Here is a 13,968-nt window from a genome sequence, read left to right as displayed (position 1 = left end):
CCGGAGTAGCCATTTCGGACACGGCCTGACTAACCCTGTGCAGTGGTTTCAGTTAATAGTTTGCAATACAAACCAGGAGTGTCACTGAGTGACGGACATGAGCGTACCTTAAGTTGATGCGCACTCGAACTTGCTCCAAGTTAAAAGAATTTGTACGACTAATAATATTACTAATAGTGGCTTCTTATATATCACGCATGTCTGTCACTCAGTGACACTCCTGGCGCTGTAACATACAGTATTTACTGCAAGATGTGGGATTACGTTGGAATTATGAGACCTAATCCTTTAATAGCACCATGTAATGTTTTATAAGGTGCTGTGGGGCAATTTGCTGCTGATTAAGCAATGTCTTAAAATAAAAGGTGATGATTTATCTAGACTGCTACTTTAGAATAAAACCGTTGGTTTACACAGATTTATTTGACTTACATATTGATTGATTTGATCCTGTATTGACTCTTTTCATGTAGATTCACTGTACTCGATACTGGGCGTCTTCAGATTTCAGGATTAAGTATAAATGACTCTGGATTGTATAGCTGTGTAGCCAGCAACGATAGCGGTCAAACTAGCTGGACGGCTAGTCTACGAGTCATAGGTAAGAACACTAGAGTTAATCTTATCTCAAGGTAGGACGAGTATCTAGTGAAAAAATATCACATGCTTATTACTCAAATGGGAGTCGAACCTACGACCCTTGCAATTCCAGAGCAGTGTCTTACCAGCTAGACTACCGCGATTGCTGGGTCACTGTAGCTAGAGGCAGTTCGAATCCAATGTTTTGGCAGCGGGTACCGCAACGATATAATGGATGTTAAATTTGCATCGGGGATAAAAATAACAAATATTAATTTTTGTTGTTGTTCATCAGACATTTTATCCATTCTGATTGGTCAAGAGGAGATCGTACAGTAGGTCCGTGCTTGTTCTAAACTTCAGGTCTAGACCTGGTCACCACTCAGTTTTACAAATATTTTTTAATAACAAGCAATGTGTAGCATTGCATTTTGCACTCTGCTGTTTGTTTGTGCATGTTACCAGGGCCCAATTTCAAAGAGCTACGTAAGCAGAAAATACTGCTAGAAAATCCCTGCTTAGCAATAATCAGCAGGATACCAGTAACAAAAATTGTAAATGTGACATGGTATTTTAGCTGGTACATTAACTTTATTCTGGTTAGCATATTTGTTTTGTTTTGCTTCTGTGCTTAAGCAGCTTGAAATTGGGCCGAATCATTGTATTTAAAAACATTATTATTAATTTAACATCTATTATATCATTGCAGTACCCGCTGCCAAAACATAGGATTTGAACTGCCTCTAGCTACCGGGCAATCTCGGTAGTCTAGTTGGTATGACACTGCTCTAGAATTGCAAGGGTCGTGGGTTCATATCCCACTCAAGTAATATGCCTGTAAACTTCACAGGACTCGGGGGAAAGTACTGAGTATACAGTGCTAGGAACACACATCGGTGTACGGGTACAAACCCAAATTAATATTCTTTATCCCCGATGCAAATTGACCATCTATTATAACATTATTGTTTTTTTTTCTTCCTGTAGAGCGACATCAAGCGTCTGATATTCCTGTATTACAGGCTCCTAACACCCATGAGTTGCCTGCCGCACCTAGTCAGCCAGTGGGTAGTAACATCACTAGGACATCATTAAGCTTGAGATGGCAAGCTCCTGGTCGAACTAGTCCTCCATTATCTCCTGTGACTCACTATAGATTGGAATACTTCAGTCATGAGGTAGCACCAGGTCAGTCATATTACAGGCATGTGAGACTTCTGCGTTTACGTGGAAGTCTGTTGTTTTCTCCTTACGGGCTCTGTTTTTTTTCCCCCCGACTCCGTAGTGAGTCAACAAAAAATGTTTTATGTCCAATATCATCAAGCAGCAAGTACGTGGCACCGGGAAGCACTTTAATTGCGATTTGATTTTGGCATGTGAGTCGGGGGGGCTAGACCCAGTAAAATGTTTTGCATTGGTCTTTCACTAAAGCTGTTGTTAATTTTTTGTTAGGCTTGATGTTCCAATTCTAACCCATGTAATTGTCCCATTCCACCAAGATAGGGAATAGCGTTGTAGCTGTCTAAGGGAATGCCACAAAAGTATCTTGAAAATGAGGGCAAACAACACATTGTTACCATGTAAGGATTGTGACCGATGTTTCTGTTAATGAATTGTCTACGCTGCAGTACAAAGCCTGTTATTCCAGTAGAACGTGGACATGATCAATATATCGATGGATTTATCGATGCCTTGGATCAGCGAGTTGGTCTTTGAAAAGCATTCAAAACAGGTTGTTATGAAGTGCATGGTTAGATAGTTTGACTCCATAAAATGGCCGACTGTGTTAGTTTGTGGCGTATAAGGAAAAATTGTGCAATTTTTCGAGGCATGTTTGTGTGGCTCATTATATTCTACCTCTGAATTATCTATCTAATCATATGCTTTTCATAACAAATGGTTACAAACGCTTTTCATAGACCAACTTGTCCGATTCAAGGAAACGTGTTCCTTTGATGTGGTGGCTGACATTCTGTAGTAAGTATTCATTGCTAGTTGAAGTTCAATTGTCACATTTATTGATACAGAATGGCAGATTGAACCTGGCCAGTGTGTTAGGGAGTCATGCCTGGTACAACAACTGCGTCCCGGAACTGTCTATTTATTTTTGGTGAGAGCAGTCAACGACCGTGGGATTGGTCCACCAAGTCCCATCTCTCAACCAATCACCACCAGAGGTAAGAATACATGTATTACACTTAAAGGCACTGCAATACAAGGTTTCTAAGCGCTTAATACAAGCGCTTAATACAAGGTTTCTAAGCACTTTATACAAGGTTTCTAAGCGCTTAATACAAGGTTTCTAAGCGCTTAACACAAGGTTTCTAAGCGCTTAATACAAGGTTTCTAAGCGCTTAATACAAGGTTTCTAAGCACTTTATACAAGGTTTCTAAGCGCTTTATACAAGGTTTCTAAGCGCTTAATACAAGGTTTCTAAGCGCTTAATACAAGGTTTCTAAGCGCTTAATACAAGGTTTCTAAGCGCTTAATACAAGGTTTCTAAGCGCTTAATAAAAGGTTTCTAAGCGCTTAATAAAAGGTTTCTAAGCGCTTAATAAAAGGTTTCTAAGCGCTTAATAAAAGGTTTCTAAGCGCTTAATACAAGGTTTCTAAGCGCTTAGTACAAGGTTTCTAAGCGCTTAGTACAAGGTTTCTAAGCGCTTAATACAAGGTTTCTAAGCGCTTAATACAAGGTTTCTAAGCGCTTAATACAAGGTTTCTAAGCGCTTAATACAAGGTTTCTAAGCGCTTAATACAAGGTTTCTAAGCGCTTAATACAAGGTTTCTAAGCACTTAATACAAGGTTTCTAAGCGCTTAATACAAGGTTTCTAAGCGCTTTATACAAGGTTTCTAAGCGCTTAATACAAGGTTTCTAAGCGCTTAATACAAGGTTTCTAAGCGCTTAATACAAGGTTTCTAAGCGCTTAATACAAGGTTTCTAAGCACTTAATACAAGGTTTCTAAGCGCTTAATAAAAGGTTTCTAAGCGCTTAATAAAAGGTTTCTAAGCGCTTAATAAAAGGTTTCTAAGCGCTTAATAAAAGGTTTCTAAGCGCTTAATACAAGGTTTCTAAGCGCTTAATACAAGGTTTCTAAGCGCTTAGTACAAGGTTTCTAAGCGCTTAATACAAGGTTTATAAGCGCTTAATACAAGGTTTCTATAGCTGTACATGTATACTCCCCATGGAGCTGAGATTGTCTTAGGAATGATTTTTGGCCCAGTGACCAGGGGTAATAATGCGAAGCGCATTGGGATGCCCTTCGGGTGTGAAAAGCGCTATATAAAAACTGACTATTATTATTATTATTATTATTCTTATTTACAGATGACATGTCTGCTATACCATCTGAACAAACCACGGTGATTGAAGAGAAGTTAGCTGAAGCAAGAGTTGAAATTACTAACGCTATGGTACTCAGCCCTACAGCCGTCAAGGTGTTATGGGAGGTACGTGAAAAACATCTCTTATATATACGCTCAGTAAAACAAATACAGTAAAGCCCGGTCCATACTTCCTGCGGATGTAATTGCGACACGAACTTTGACATCACAAATTTGCAACGAATAATTTGCGTTAGTTGACTTAAGCCCAACTCATGCGAAACCTTCGCTACGAAAACAGCCTTGTGACGTCAACATTCATACTGCATTCACATTCGCAGGAAGTATGAACCTGGCTCAATTGATTGTATGTTGCTAGCAATGGTATTAGATTGTCAGTCCCTGTTACACTACCAAGGTCATTAACTTGGTATAAATGGGTCGCTACATTAAAAATTAAAAATTATTTTTCTGCAAATGTCTTCTTGAGAAAATTTCTTTCTTGGGCAGGTTGGGTGGGTGGTTTACAGTTGCAGGTGGAGGCTTGTAGATCTTAAGGTTCTTTTCGAACCCACGGCTTGGGCTTTTGATTCGGCTTCAGGCGCTGTTCACTCGTGTAAATCCCTGAGCACGTATGCGCCTCGGAATGGGGTCTTTTACACTACGTAGATGGCGCATTATAAATAAGGGAATCAATGTGTGGTGAAGAGGTTTTCAACTAGTGGTTTAATCCCAACAAGGCCTGGTTCTTGATAATTTTACCGAGACAAAGTCGAGGTAAATTATCAAGAACCAGGCCTCGGCGGGTTTAAACCACTAGTTGAAAACCGATTCGACATACTTTGATTCCCATTCATAAATACCTTTTCGGTCAAATACATCAACACTTATGTTCAAAGAGTAAAATAAATGCAAAAATTATAATTTTTCAATGATTTCTTTCAACACAACACCCCTCCAGCTATGAAATGGTAAGGCCCAGTGAAGGCCCTCGGGTAAACAACTCCTTATAAGGGAATGCTGTGCGCGTCGCGCGTATCGCGTGATGTGGCACAACTGTCCTGGCCGTTGCTGACGACAAATAGGAATGAAGAAACTGTCTTATAAGCACAGGTGCAAACTCGCGAGTCACGCCCATGTTTCAACACTTTTTACTGGTCATAAACAAAGGTTTATACACACCCAAGTGACGCGCTCTCCACCAATAGGAATAGCGAAACTGTGCGAGGTATTTATGTATAGTACTTTAATGTTTAATTACTTTGATTGATTTTAGACGAGGCAACATCGCGAGTTCATTGAAGGATATCACCTGAAGTATCGCGCTTATTCTGGTAGCATTGGCTTCACTACGCAGACAGTGCTAGGATCTACTAATAAGATCATTACAGGCTTGGAAGCCGACACTGACTATGTCATCACTGTACAACCATTCAGTTCAAGATTCAATGGACCACAGTCTGAACCAGTGCGGGTTACTACCCTCAATCAAGGTATGTGTACCCCACTCAAGGTATATCAGGTTATGAACCAGTGTGGGTTACTACCCTCAATCATTGTATGTTTACCCCATTCAAGGTATATCAGGTTATGAACCAGTGTGGGTTACTACCCTCAATCAAGGTATGTGTACCCCACTCAAGGTATAATAGGTTATGAACCAGTGTGGGTTACTACCCTCAATCATGGTATGTGTACCCCATTCAAGGTACATCAAGTTACGAACCAGTGAGGGTTACTACCCTCAATCAAGGTATGTGTACCCCACTCAAGGTATAATAGGTTATGAACCAGTGTGGGTTACTACCCTCAATCAAGGTATTTGTACCCCATTCAAGGTACATCAAGTTATGAACCAGTGAGGGTTACTACCCTCAATCATTGATAGTGTACCCCATTCAAGGTATACCAGGTTATGACCCAGCCTGTTACTACCCTCAATCAAGGTATGTGTACATGATTTTTTTTTCCTGCAGGAGTACACGATCACATTATGTGGAAATCATACGACCGTTTTCTTAACTAGACAATACAGGCATGGAATAGCTGTTGAAATAGCGTTTTTAGCCTCGTCGAGCGTTTGTTTTCGGGTTTTATATTACTTGGGACTAGTCCTGCTTGAGACGGGTTTCGTGAAATCGATCCTAGGACGGGTCTTATGCATGATCGGTTTCAAGGCTAGGTCTCGTCTGAAATTCTAGGATCAATCCTAAGTTAGAAAGATGTTTTGTGAAATTGACCCTTAGTGCTCATGCATCTTTTCTTGATGATAATTCATGTCTTTATATTCCAAGGTGTTACATTGCAAGAGTCGCCCATTGACAACCAAGTACTACAAGCTAAACTGAATACATGTGGGACATCAATAGTCAGCATTGATCCTGTTGGCTCAAACTCGCTCAAGATCACATGGAGGGTATGTAACTCAACCATCCAATGTCTTATGCAGGGAAAGACTGTATGTTACAAGACTTTTTGTAACACAAAACACAATGTCCACAGGTTTACATTAAACTTACACAATTTGAAGATAATGACGGTAGAAAGCTTTCCTTAAAATATTACTTGCTGAGGTTCTGTAGTTTTTGAGAAATGAGTAAAACAATGTCACAAATATAATTTTCAGCTCTCATTGAGAAAAGAGGTAAATTATTTTATGCATGTAAAACTTATTTTCGTATATTCGGCTCAGGCCTTTACCCCTTGGCAACGACCCTGCCGGTTTTAAAACATCCGTTTAAAGGTTCACGTTTGGTAATAACTCAAAACAAATATTAACTTAAAAACTGACTTGGTATCTAGCATTGGAGAGCTGATGATAGTATAAAATATTGTGGGAAACGACTCCCTCTGAAGTAACATAGTTTATGAGAAAGAGGTGATTTCTCACTGAAATAATAAAAGACTTCTAGCTAGAAGTCTTTTATTCCTATCTGAAGGCACACAAATTCGTCCAACAAGGGTGTTTTTTTCTTTCATCATTTTCTCCCAACTCCGATGACCAATTGAGTTCAAATTTTCACATGCTTGTTATTGTATGCATACATGTATGTTGAGATACATTAAGTGAGAACACTGGTCTTTGACAATTACCAACAGTGTACCTTCCCTTTAAGAACCTGTCACCAGTAATTTTTCCCTTATTATTACACCTGTGTGTTTATTGCAATGCTATTATCTGGTTTGTGATTTACAGGTTGCTAAGAATGAGTACTACATTGATGGATACCACATCAGATATAGAGCAATGGAAGAGAGTAATGCTATAATACTGACGGTAACCGGATCCAACACTGCGGTTATAACTAGCCTAGCACCGTGGACACAGTATACAGTGACTGTACAACCATTCAATGGGTTATACCTAGGCCCTCATAGTACTGAAGGACGTGCTATGACAGGATCAGATGGTAAGCTTCCATTCCGCTCATACTCAATGGAAAGTGTGCAAATAATCACAGTGTGCTTTTACAGGCAGTGGACACTATTGGTAATTGTCAAAGACTAGCCTTCACAGTTGGTGTATCTCAACATATGCATAAAATAACAAACCTGTGAAAATTTGAGCTCAGTCAGTCATCAAAGTTGCGAGATAATAATGAAAGAAAAATAACCCTTGTCACACGAAGTTGTGTGCGTTTAGATGGTTGATTTCGAGACCTCAAGTTCTAAATCTGAGGTCTCTAAATCAAATTTGTGGAAAATAACTTCTTTCTCGAAAACTATGGCACTTCAGAGGGAGCCGTTTCTCACAATGTTTTATACTATCATTCTCTCCCCATTACTCATTACCAAGTAAGGTGTTATGCCAATAATTATTTTGAGTAATTACCAATAGTGTCCACTGCCTTTAAAACGGACTTTGGTACTTTTTGTAAATATTACTTGCTGATGAGGTGCTCTAGTTTTTGAGAAATGAGTTAAATAATGTTGCGAAAATACATTTTACATGCTAATTTATTTGTGTGACTTCGAACCCACAACCTTTACAATTCTATAGCAGCATCTCACCAACTAGACCATCAAGATTTCCTGGTAGCTAAAGGCAGTTTGAATCCTATATTTTTGCGGTACCGCAATGATTTAACAGACTTTTGTTGTGATGTTTGATTGGTTGATTGATTTATTTATAAATTTATTTACAAAACACAAGAAGGGCAAACATGGACAAAGGACAAACAAAACGAAAGAACAACTGAAGAACGACTGTTTGATTTATTTATGTTTAATGCACAGTGCCAAGAGCCCCACCACGCAATGTGCAAGTGAGATATAATGGTACATCTGCTGTAAGAGTCAGCTGGCAAGCTCCTCCTGCTAGCACGGTTACTGGCGTGATTTCTGGCTACTACGTATACTGCCTCGGTAACACAACATCCCAACACAGGAACAAGACAACGAAGAAAGATGAGTTAGCAGTGCGAGTGACTGGGTTAGTGGTTGGTAGAGTGTACAGAGTGGAAGTAGCATCATTTACAACGGCAGGCAGAGGACCTCTTAGCTCACCAAAGAGTGTCTACATCATGGCAGGTAATAATAATAACAATAAAAATAATTTGTTAAAAGCTGAATTGCGAAGGACGCGGCTACAACGTGTCCGAGAAGCAGGCATGCAAGGGCGCCCTTAGCTGCCAGCCACATCAACCCGTTATGACCACGGAGCACAGCCAAGATCGAAAGTGTTTGATTTTTCCCGAGGGAGGAAAACCTGCAGTCTGGAAAACCCTTGTGGCACAGCAGAGAACCAGGGCACAACTTAACTCACATAAGGCCCTGGCCGGGAATCGAACCGGGGTCACCTTGGTTAGAGGTGAGCGCTTTACGCACACGCCAACCATGCCACCCTTAATATAAAACCCTCCCGTTTGCAACACTTTCGCGGCTCCACGGTTTCCCCGGTTTCATAAAATATATAAATCCGCCGTTATGAAAAAACTCGGGTACAAAGAACATGCTGCACTGAAGAAGAAAAAAACATGTTGGAAATAAATAATAATAACACCACTAATGTAGCGCCTTTTCTAAATTTGCAAAGCGCTCAGAGAAAAACCAAACAACAACAATAGAAATGCAATCAAGGAGGAAAACCACGACTAGGCAAAGCCTGCAGCATTTAGTCAAGAAAGTCTTGCGAAAAGCCAGTCTCTCTTTGGCGAGATTTACTAAGGGAATCAATGTGTGGTCAACACACTTTGATTCCCATTCATAAATACCTTTTCGGTCAAAAAACATCAACACTTTTTGGTCAAAAAGTAAAATAAATGCAAAAATTATAATTGTTCAATGGTTTCTTTCAACACAACACCCCTCCAGCTATGAAATTGTAAGGCCCTCGGGTAAACAACTCCTTACAAGGGAATGCTGTGCGCGTCAACTGTTCCAGCTGTTGCTCTCGACCGATAGGAATGAATAAATTGTCTTATAAGCACAGGTGCAAGCTTGCGTGTCACGCCCATGTTTCAACACTTTTTACTGGTCATAAACAATGGTTTATACACACCCACGTGACGTGCTCTCCACCAATAGGAATAGCGAAACTGTCTGAGTAACTTATGAATGATTTTTTATTGTGGTACTTACAGGTGGAGGTGGTATGACTGATGATGATATTGATGGAGCAGTCATACCAGACGCTGGAAGTATTGTTACACAGCCATGGTTCATAGCATCTCTAGCCGTCTTCTTCTTACTTATCTTGCTGTGTATTATTGTCTTTGTGTGGAGGAGACATGTCCAGTACAAACTAGCTGGTTCTATTAACAAAGGTAAGTGGCCCATTTCATTGCTAGAATCAAATGGCTTGCTTGCACCCGTTTCAGGCAGGCGTTCCTACATGAAAAGTTTGACGTCTGAAACAGTTAGCAAAGACGCGCTAGAAATAAAAAAGATCAACTGTTGCAGTCGTTCGGAACAGCTCTGTAGCACCTTTGTTGCAGACGTCGATCTTGTCATGAGCCGAGCCAATGTATTGTTATGTTAAGTTCGCCTGTCTGAAACCAAAATGTATTTGGGTCGACCCAGAGTCGCTTCGAATCAATTTGGTTCGGTGCGACTCTGGAGTGCCTGTCTGAAACAGGTGTTACTTGCTTGATGTCCTCGAATCACAACGGTTCTCCATGCCTTTCTGTCCCCCTATTGCCGACTTGAAATCGGCTGATTCCAGACCCGTGTCCATTTTAAGAATGTCAGTGTAGGTTAGTGCGGGTCTTCCAAGGTTTCCTCCTCCCATGCTTGGGGGTCCACAGAGCATGATTGGATGCTGGTTAATAGAGGTTAAATTTGCATCAGGGATAAAGTAAAAAGTAAATTTGTTTTGGTTTTACCCTTACACCGATATGTATTAAGCACTGTTTGTACTTTGTTGAGTTCTGTGAACAAAATCACAGGCATGTTACTCGGGTGGGATTCAAACCCACGACCCTTGTTGTTCTAGAGCAGTGTCTTACCAACTAGACCACCGAGATTGCCTGGTAGCTAGAGAGGCAGTTCGAATCCTATGACTGTTATCAATGCAAGTGGCTTGGCTGTTTTCACAGTCTACTATTTGGTGGATATGATATACATCACCTCATGTTTATTCTGTAAATACTCTGCAAAGCCAGTGAAACAAAAAGATACATATTAAAAAAGATTACCAAATGATTTGACAAGAATTAAAACCATAAAACTTGGACACATACATGTACCTGTGCCTATGTTAGTGAAATTTTGTACGCTTGTCTGAGATCCGGGTGCTATAGCTTCTACTTTTAGCAATAGTGCGGAGTGCTATTGTCGAAATACTCATCGACCAGGGGCCAATTTCATAGAGCTGCTTAAGCAAAAAATTCAGCACGAAAATAGCTCGCTTATTTTACACATGTTACTGGCAAAAATGTCATGCCATATACATTGCTTGTGACTGGTATTTAGCTGTTGTTTACTTAGCAAAACAATTGAGTGGAGTCTTGGCCGGTAATCTGATTTCACTGAGCTAGGATTTTTTTGCTTAAGCAAAGTTGTGTGCTTAAGCAGCTCTATGAATCTAACTATAGTGTTTATGTTAATGTACAGATTTGTATTGATTTACAGGTCCAATCAGCAGAGATAATGCTGCGGCAGCTCATAACATGTAAGTACTGTACGCATCCAACAGGAGATGTAGACACTGGGGTCGATTTCACAAAGAGTTAGGACTAGTCCTAACTTAGGACTAGTCCTAGGAGATATACAAAACGTATGGATAGTCCTAAGTTAGGACGAGTAACTGGTCCTAACTCGAGATAAGACTAGTCCTAACTCCTTGTGAAATCCACCCCAGGACACCTTTTGTTATTGTCAAAGACCAGTATTCTCATTTGGTGTGTCCCAACATGTGCAGAAAATAACACACCTGTGAAAATTTGTGCTCAATGGGTCGTCCAAATTTCAAGAGAATGATGAAAAAATACACCCTTGTTGTACAATTTTGTGTGCATTCATCAAGTTTTTAAAACATTGGGACTCAGTATGTTTCGATACAATAGAAACAAATCCAAAACCTAAATTATTACAAATAAATCAATTTAAAGTAATTTTAATGACATCTGTTGGTGTGTTTCAACTCACAAACTCCTGTAAGAGAATTATTTTACAAACTTTTGCCTAAGCAGAATTTAAAGACACTGGACACATGCATAAAATAACAAACCTGTGAAAATTCGAACTCAATTGGTCGTCAAAGTTACGAGAGAATAATGGAAGAAAAAAACACTCTTGTCGCACAAGTTGTGTGCTTTTAGATGCGTGAATTTGAGACCTCGGCTGATGTCTCAAATTCAATTCAAATATTTTATTGAGAAATTGCTTCTTTCGCAAAAAACTACATTACTTCAGAGGGAATCGCTTCTCACAATGTTTCATACTATCAACAGCTCTCCGTTGCTCATTACCAACGAAGTTTTTATGCTAATAATTATTTTGAGCAATTACCAATAGTGTCCACTGCCTTTAAAGGCACTGTACACTTTTGGTAATTTTCAAAGACCAGTGTTCTCACTTGGTGTATCCCACCATAAACATAAAATAACAAGCCTGTGAAAATTTGGGCTCAATTGGTCATCAAAGTTGCGACAAAATGATGAAAGAAAAAACACCTTTGTTGGGCGAATTTGTGTGCTTTCAGATAGGAATCAAAGACTTCTAGCTAGAAGTCTTTTATTTTTTAGTGAGAAATTACCTCTTTCGCAAAAACTACATTACTTCAGAGGGAGTCGTTTCCCACTATGTTTTATACTATCAACAGCTCTCCAATGCTTGTTACCCAGTCAGTTTTTAAGTTAATATTTGTTTTGAGTAACTACCAAACGTGTGCCTTCCCTTTAAATGAAGGTTCTGTTTGTTTCTTTCCTGTAGGGGTATTGCCAGCTCTACACAGTTTATACCAAGTAACCACAGCAGTGTCCAGAGTAGCTTACAAAGAGGTCAAGGATGGATGAACCCATCACAGCGCCCTCTACCGTCGACGGCTGGGCTCATGACAGATCCTTCGGATCACCATGGTAACAGAGGTTGTATACCTATTGGATCAGCATCATCATCACTCAGCAGAGCTCAGTACTTGCAACCTAACAATGCGGCTTATTGGCTGCTTGAAGCTTATGGTGCGCTAACTTCATTCTTTCCATTCCTTGCTCTAAAGGTTTTGGGTATGTTTTGTAGGACACAATGTCCATAGATTTATGTTAAACTTACAGGGCTTGAAGATAATGATAGGGGAAAGCTTCCCTTGAAATATTACTTGCTGTGGTGCTGGAGCTTTTGAGAAATGAGTAAAACAATATCACAATAGTACGTTTCACATGCTGAAATAGTTTCCGGCTCATCACTGAGACAAAAATTATTTGTTGTGACTTGTTTTACTCCTTTCTTAAAAGCTACAGTACCTCAGCAAGTCTTATTTAAAGGGAAGCCTTCTAAGATCATTATCTTCAAACCGTGTAAGTTTAATGTAAATTTGTGGAAATTGTGTTTTGTACCCTACAAAAAGTACCCAGACCCTTTATAACTTAGCTCTAATGAGCTACAGCATTGGTTATCACAAAACATTCTTGTCTCTTTTCTGTCCTGGCTAATATCTTCCGTACAATGTAGCCAACCACATTGGACACATATTGTATAGTTCCTGGTTTTCTTATCAAAGTCACACTGATTTTGGGGGGTTGAACAAAGAATTGACTAGAGTGGGATTCGAACCAACGACGTCCGGATTAACGTGCCGGCGCTCTACCAACTGAGCTGTCAATAGCCCTATATTGGCGGTCTCAAAGTCACATTGTTTACACCTTTATGGTGGTGGCATTATACTACCCCAAGTTTGTGTTTTAAATCAGTTTTAAAATGCAGCCTACATGAAATTTAAAACTTGAATCAAACGAATGGTTAATATTGTACTTCTGTGAAGAAAACAAATTGATTAATCCCCCCCTCCCAAAACATGCCTTGCAAGTTTATTTTTTAAAGCTAATCTAAATGGAACTAATTTGGGAAATTACAGATCTGAAACCAATGTTTGAATAGAAAGGTTTATAAGAAGCTAATGCTGTAGTCTCTAAGCTACAAATACATTAATTTATTATCCCACCTTGTATTGAATGATCTTGATAATGCTGTGAATTCATTAGTAAAGACACTGGACACCTTTGGTAATTGTCAAAGACCAGTCTTCTCTCTCTTGGTGTATCTCAACTTATGCACAAAATAAGAAACCTGTGAAAATTTGAACTCAATTGGTCGTCGAAGTTGCGAGATAATAATGGAAGAAAAAAACACCCTTGTCACACGAAGTTGTGTGCTTTCAGATGCTGGATTTTGTGACATCAATATGTAATTATGAGGTCTCAAAATCAAATTCAATTATTTAAGTGGAAAGTTACTTCTTTCTTGAAAACTACGTTACTTCAGAGGGAGCCATTTCTCACAATGTGTTGTACTATCAACATCTCTTGATTGATCGCTACCAAGTAAGTTTTTATGCTAACAATTATTTTGAGCAATTACCAAAAGTGTCCAGTGCCTTTATCGGTCTAAAAGCTGTAATAAACATCA

The 13,968-nt window shown here is 39.5% G+C and overlaps 1 protein-coding gene across 5 annotated transcripts in view; it reads left to right on the top strand.

Moving 5' to 3' along the window:
* Nucleotides 1-13,968, top strand: part of LOC117301478 (roundabout homolog 1-like) — a 74,822-nt gene that overhangs the window by 50,027 nt on the left and 10,827 nt on the right. For 3 of the 5 annotated variants that reach the window (XM_033785498.1, XM_033785497.1, XM_033785501.1), the window contains exons 11-21: nucleotides 474-601; nucleotides 1,567-1,767; nucleotides 2,607-2,756; nucleotides 3,908-4,029; nucleotides 5,180-5,396; nucleotides 6,198-6,319; nucleotides 7,100-7,313; nucleotides 8,140-8,433; nucleotides 9,486-9,668; nucleotides 10,975-11,014; nucleotides 12,277-12,524. In XM_033785498.1, coding sequence (XP_033641389.1) covers nucleotides 474-601; nucleotides 1,567-1,767; nucleotides 2,607-2,756; nucleotides 3,908-4,029; nucleotides 5,180-5,396; nucleotides 6,198-6,319; nucleotides 7,100-7,313; nucleotides 8,140-8,433; nucleotides 9,486-9,668; nucleotides 10,975-11,014; nucleotides 12,277-12,524 — 1,919 coding nt within the window. The remainder of the gene's footprint in view (nucleotides 1-473; nucleotides 602-1,566; nucleotides 1,768-2,606; nucleotides 2,757-3,907; nucleotides 4,030-5,179; nucleotides 5,397-6,197; nucleotides 6,320-7,099; nucleotides 7,314-8,139; nucleotides 8,434-9,485; nucleotides 9,669-10,974; nucleotides 11,015-12,276; nucleotides 12,525-13,968) is intronic. The other 2 variants (XM_033785500.1, XM_033785499.1) reach the window with 2 other exon arrangements.

The sequence above is a fragment of the Asterias rubens genome, chromosome 17 (assembly GCF_902459465.1).
Source record: "Asterias rubens chromosome 17, eAstRub1.3, whole genome shotgun sequence".
In the NCBI taxonomy this organism is placed as follows: Eukaryota; Metazoa; Echinodermata; class Asteroidea; order Forcipulatida; family Asteriidae; genus Asterias; species Asterias rubens.
Note: the sequence above shows the minus strand (reverse complement) of the source record. Positions and strands in the feature narration are given on the sequence as shown.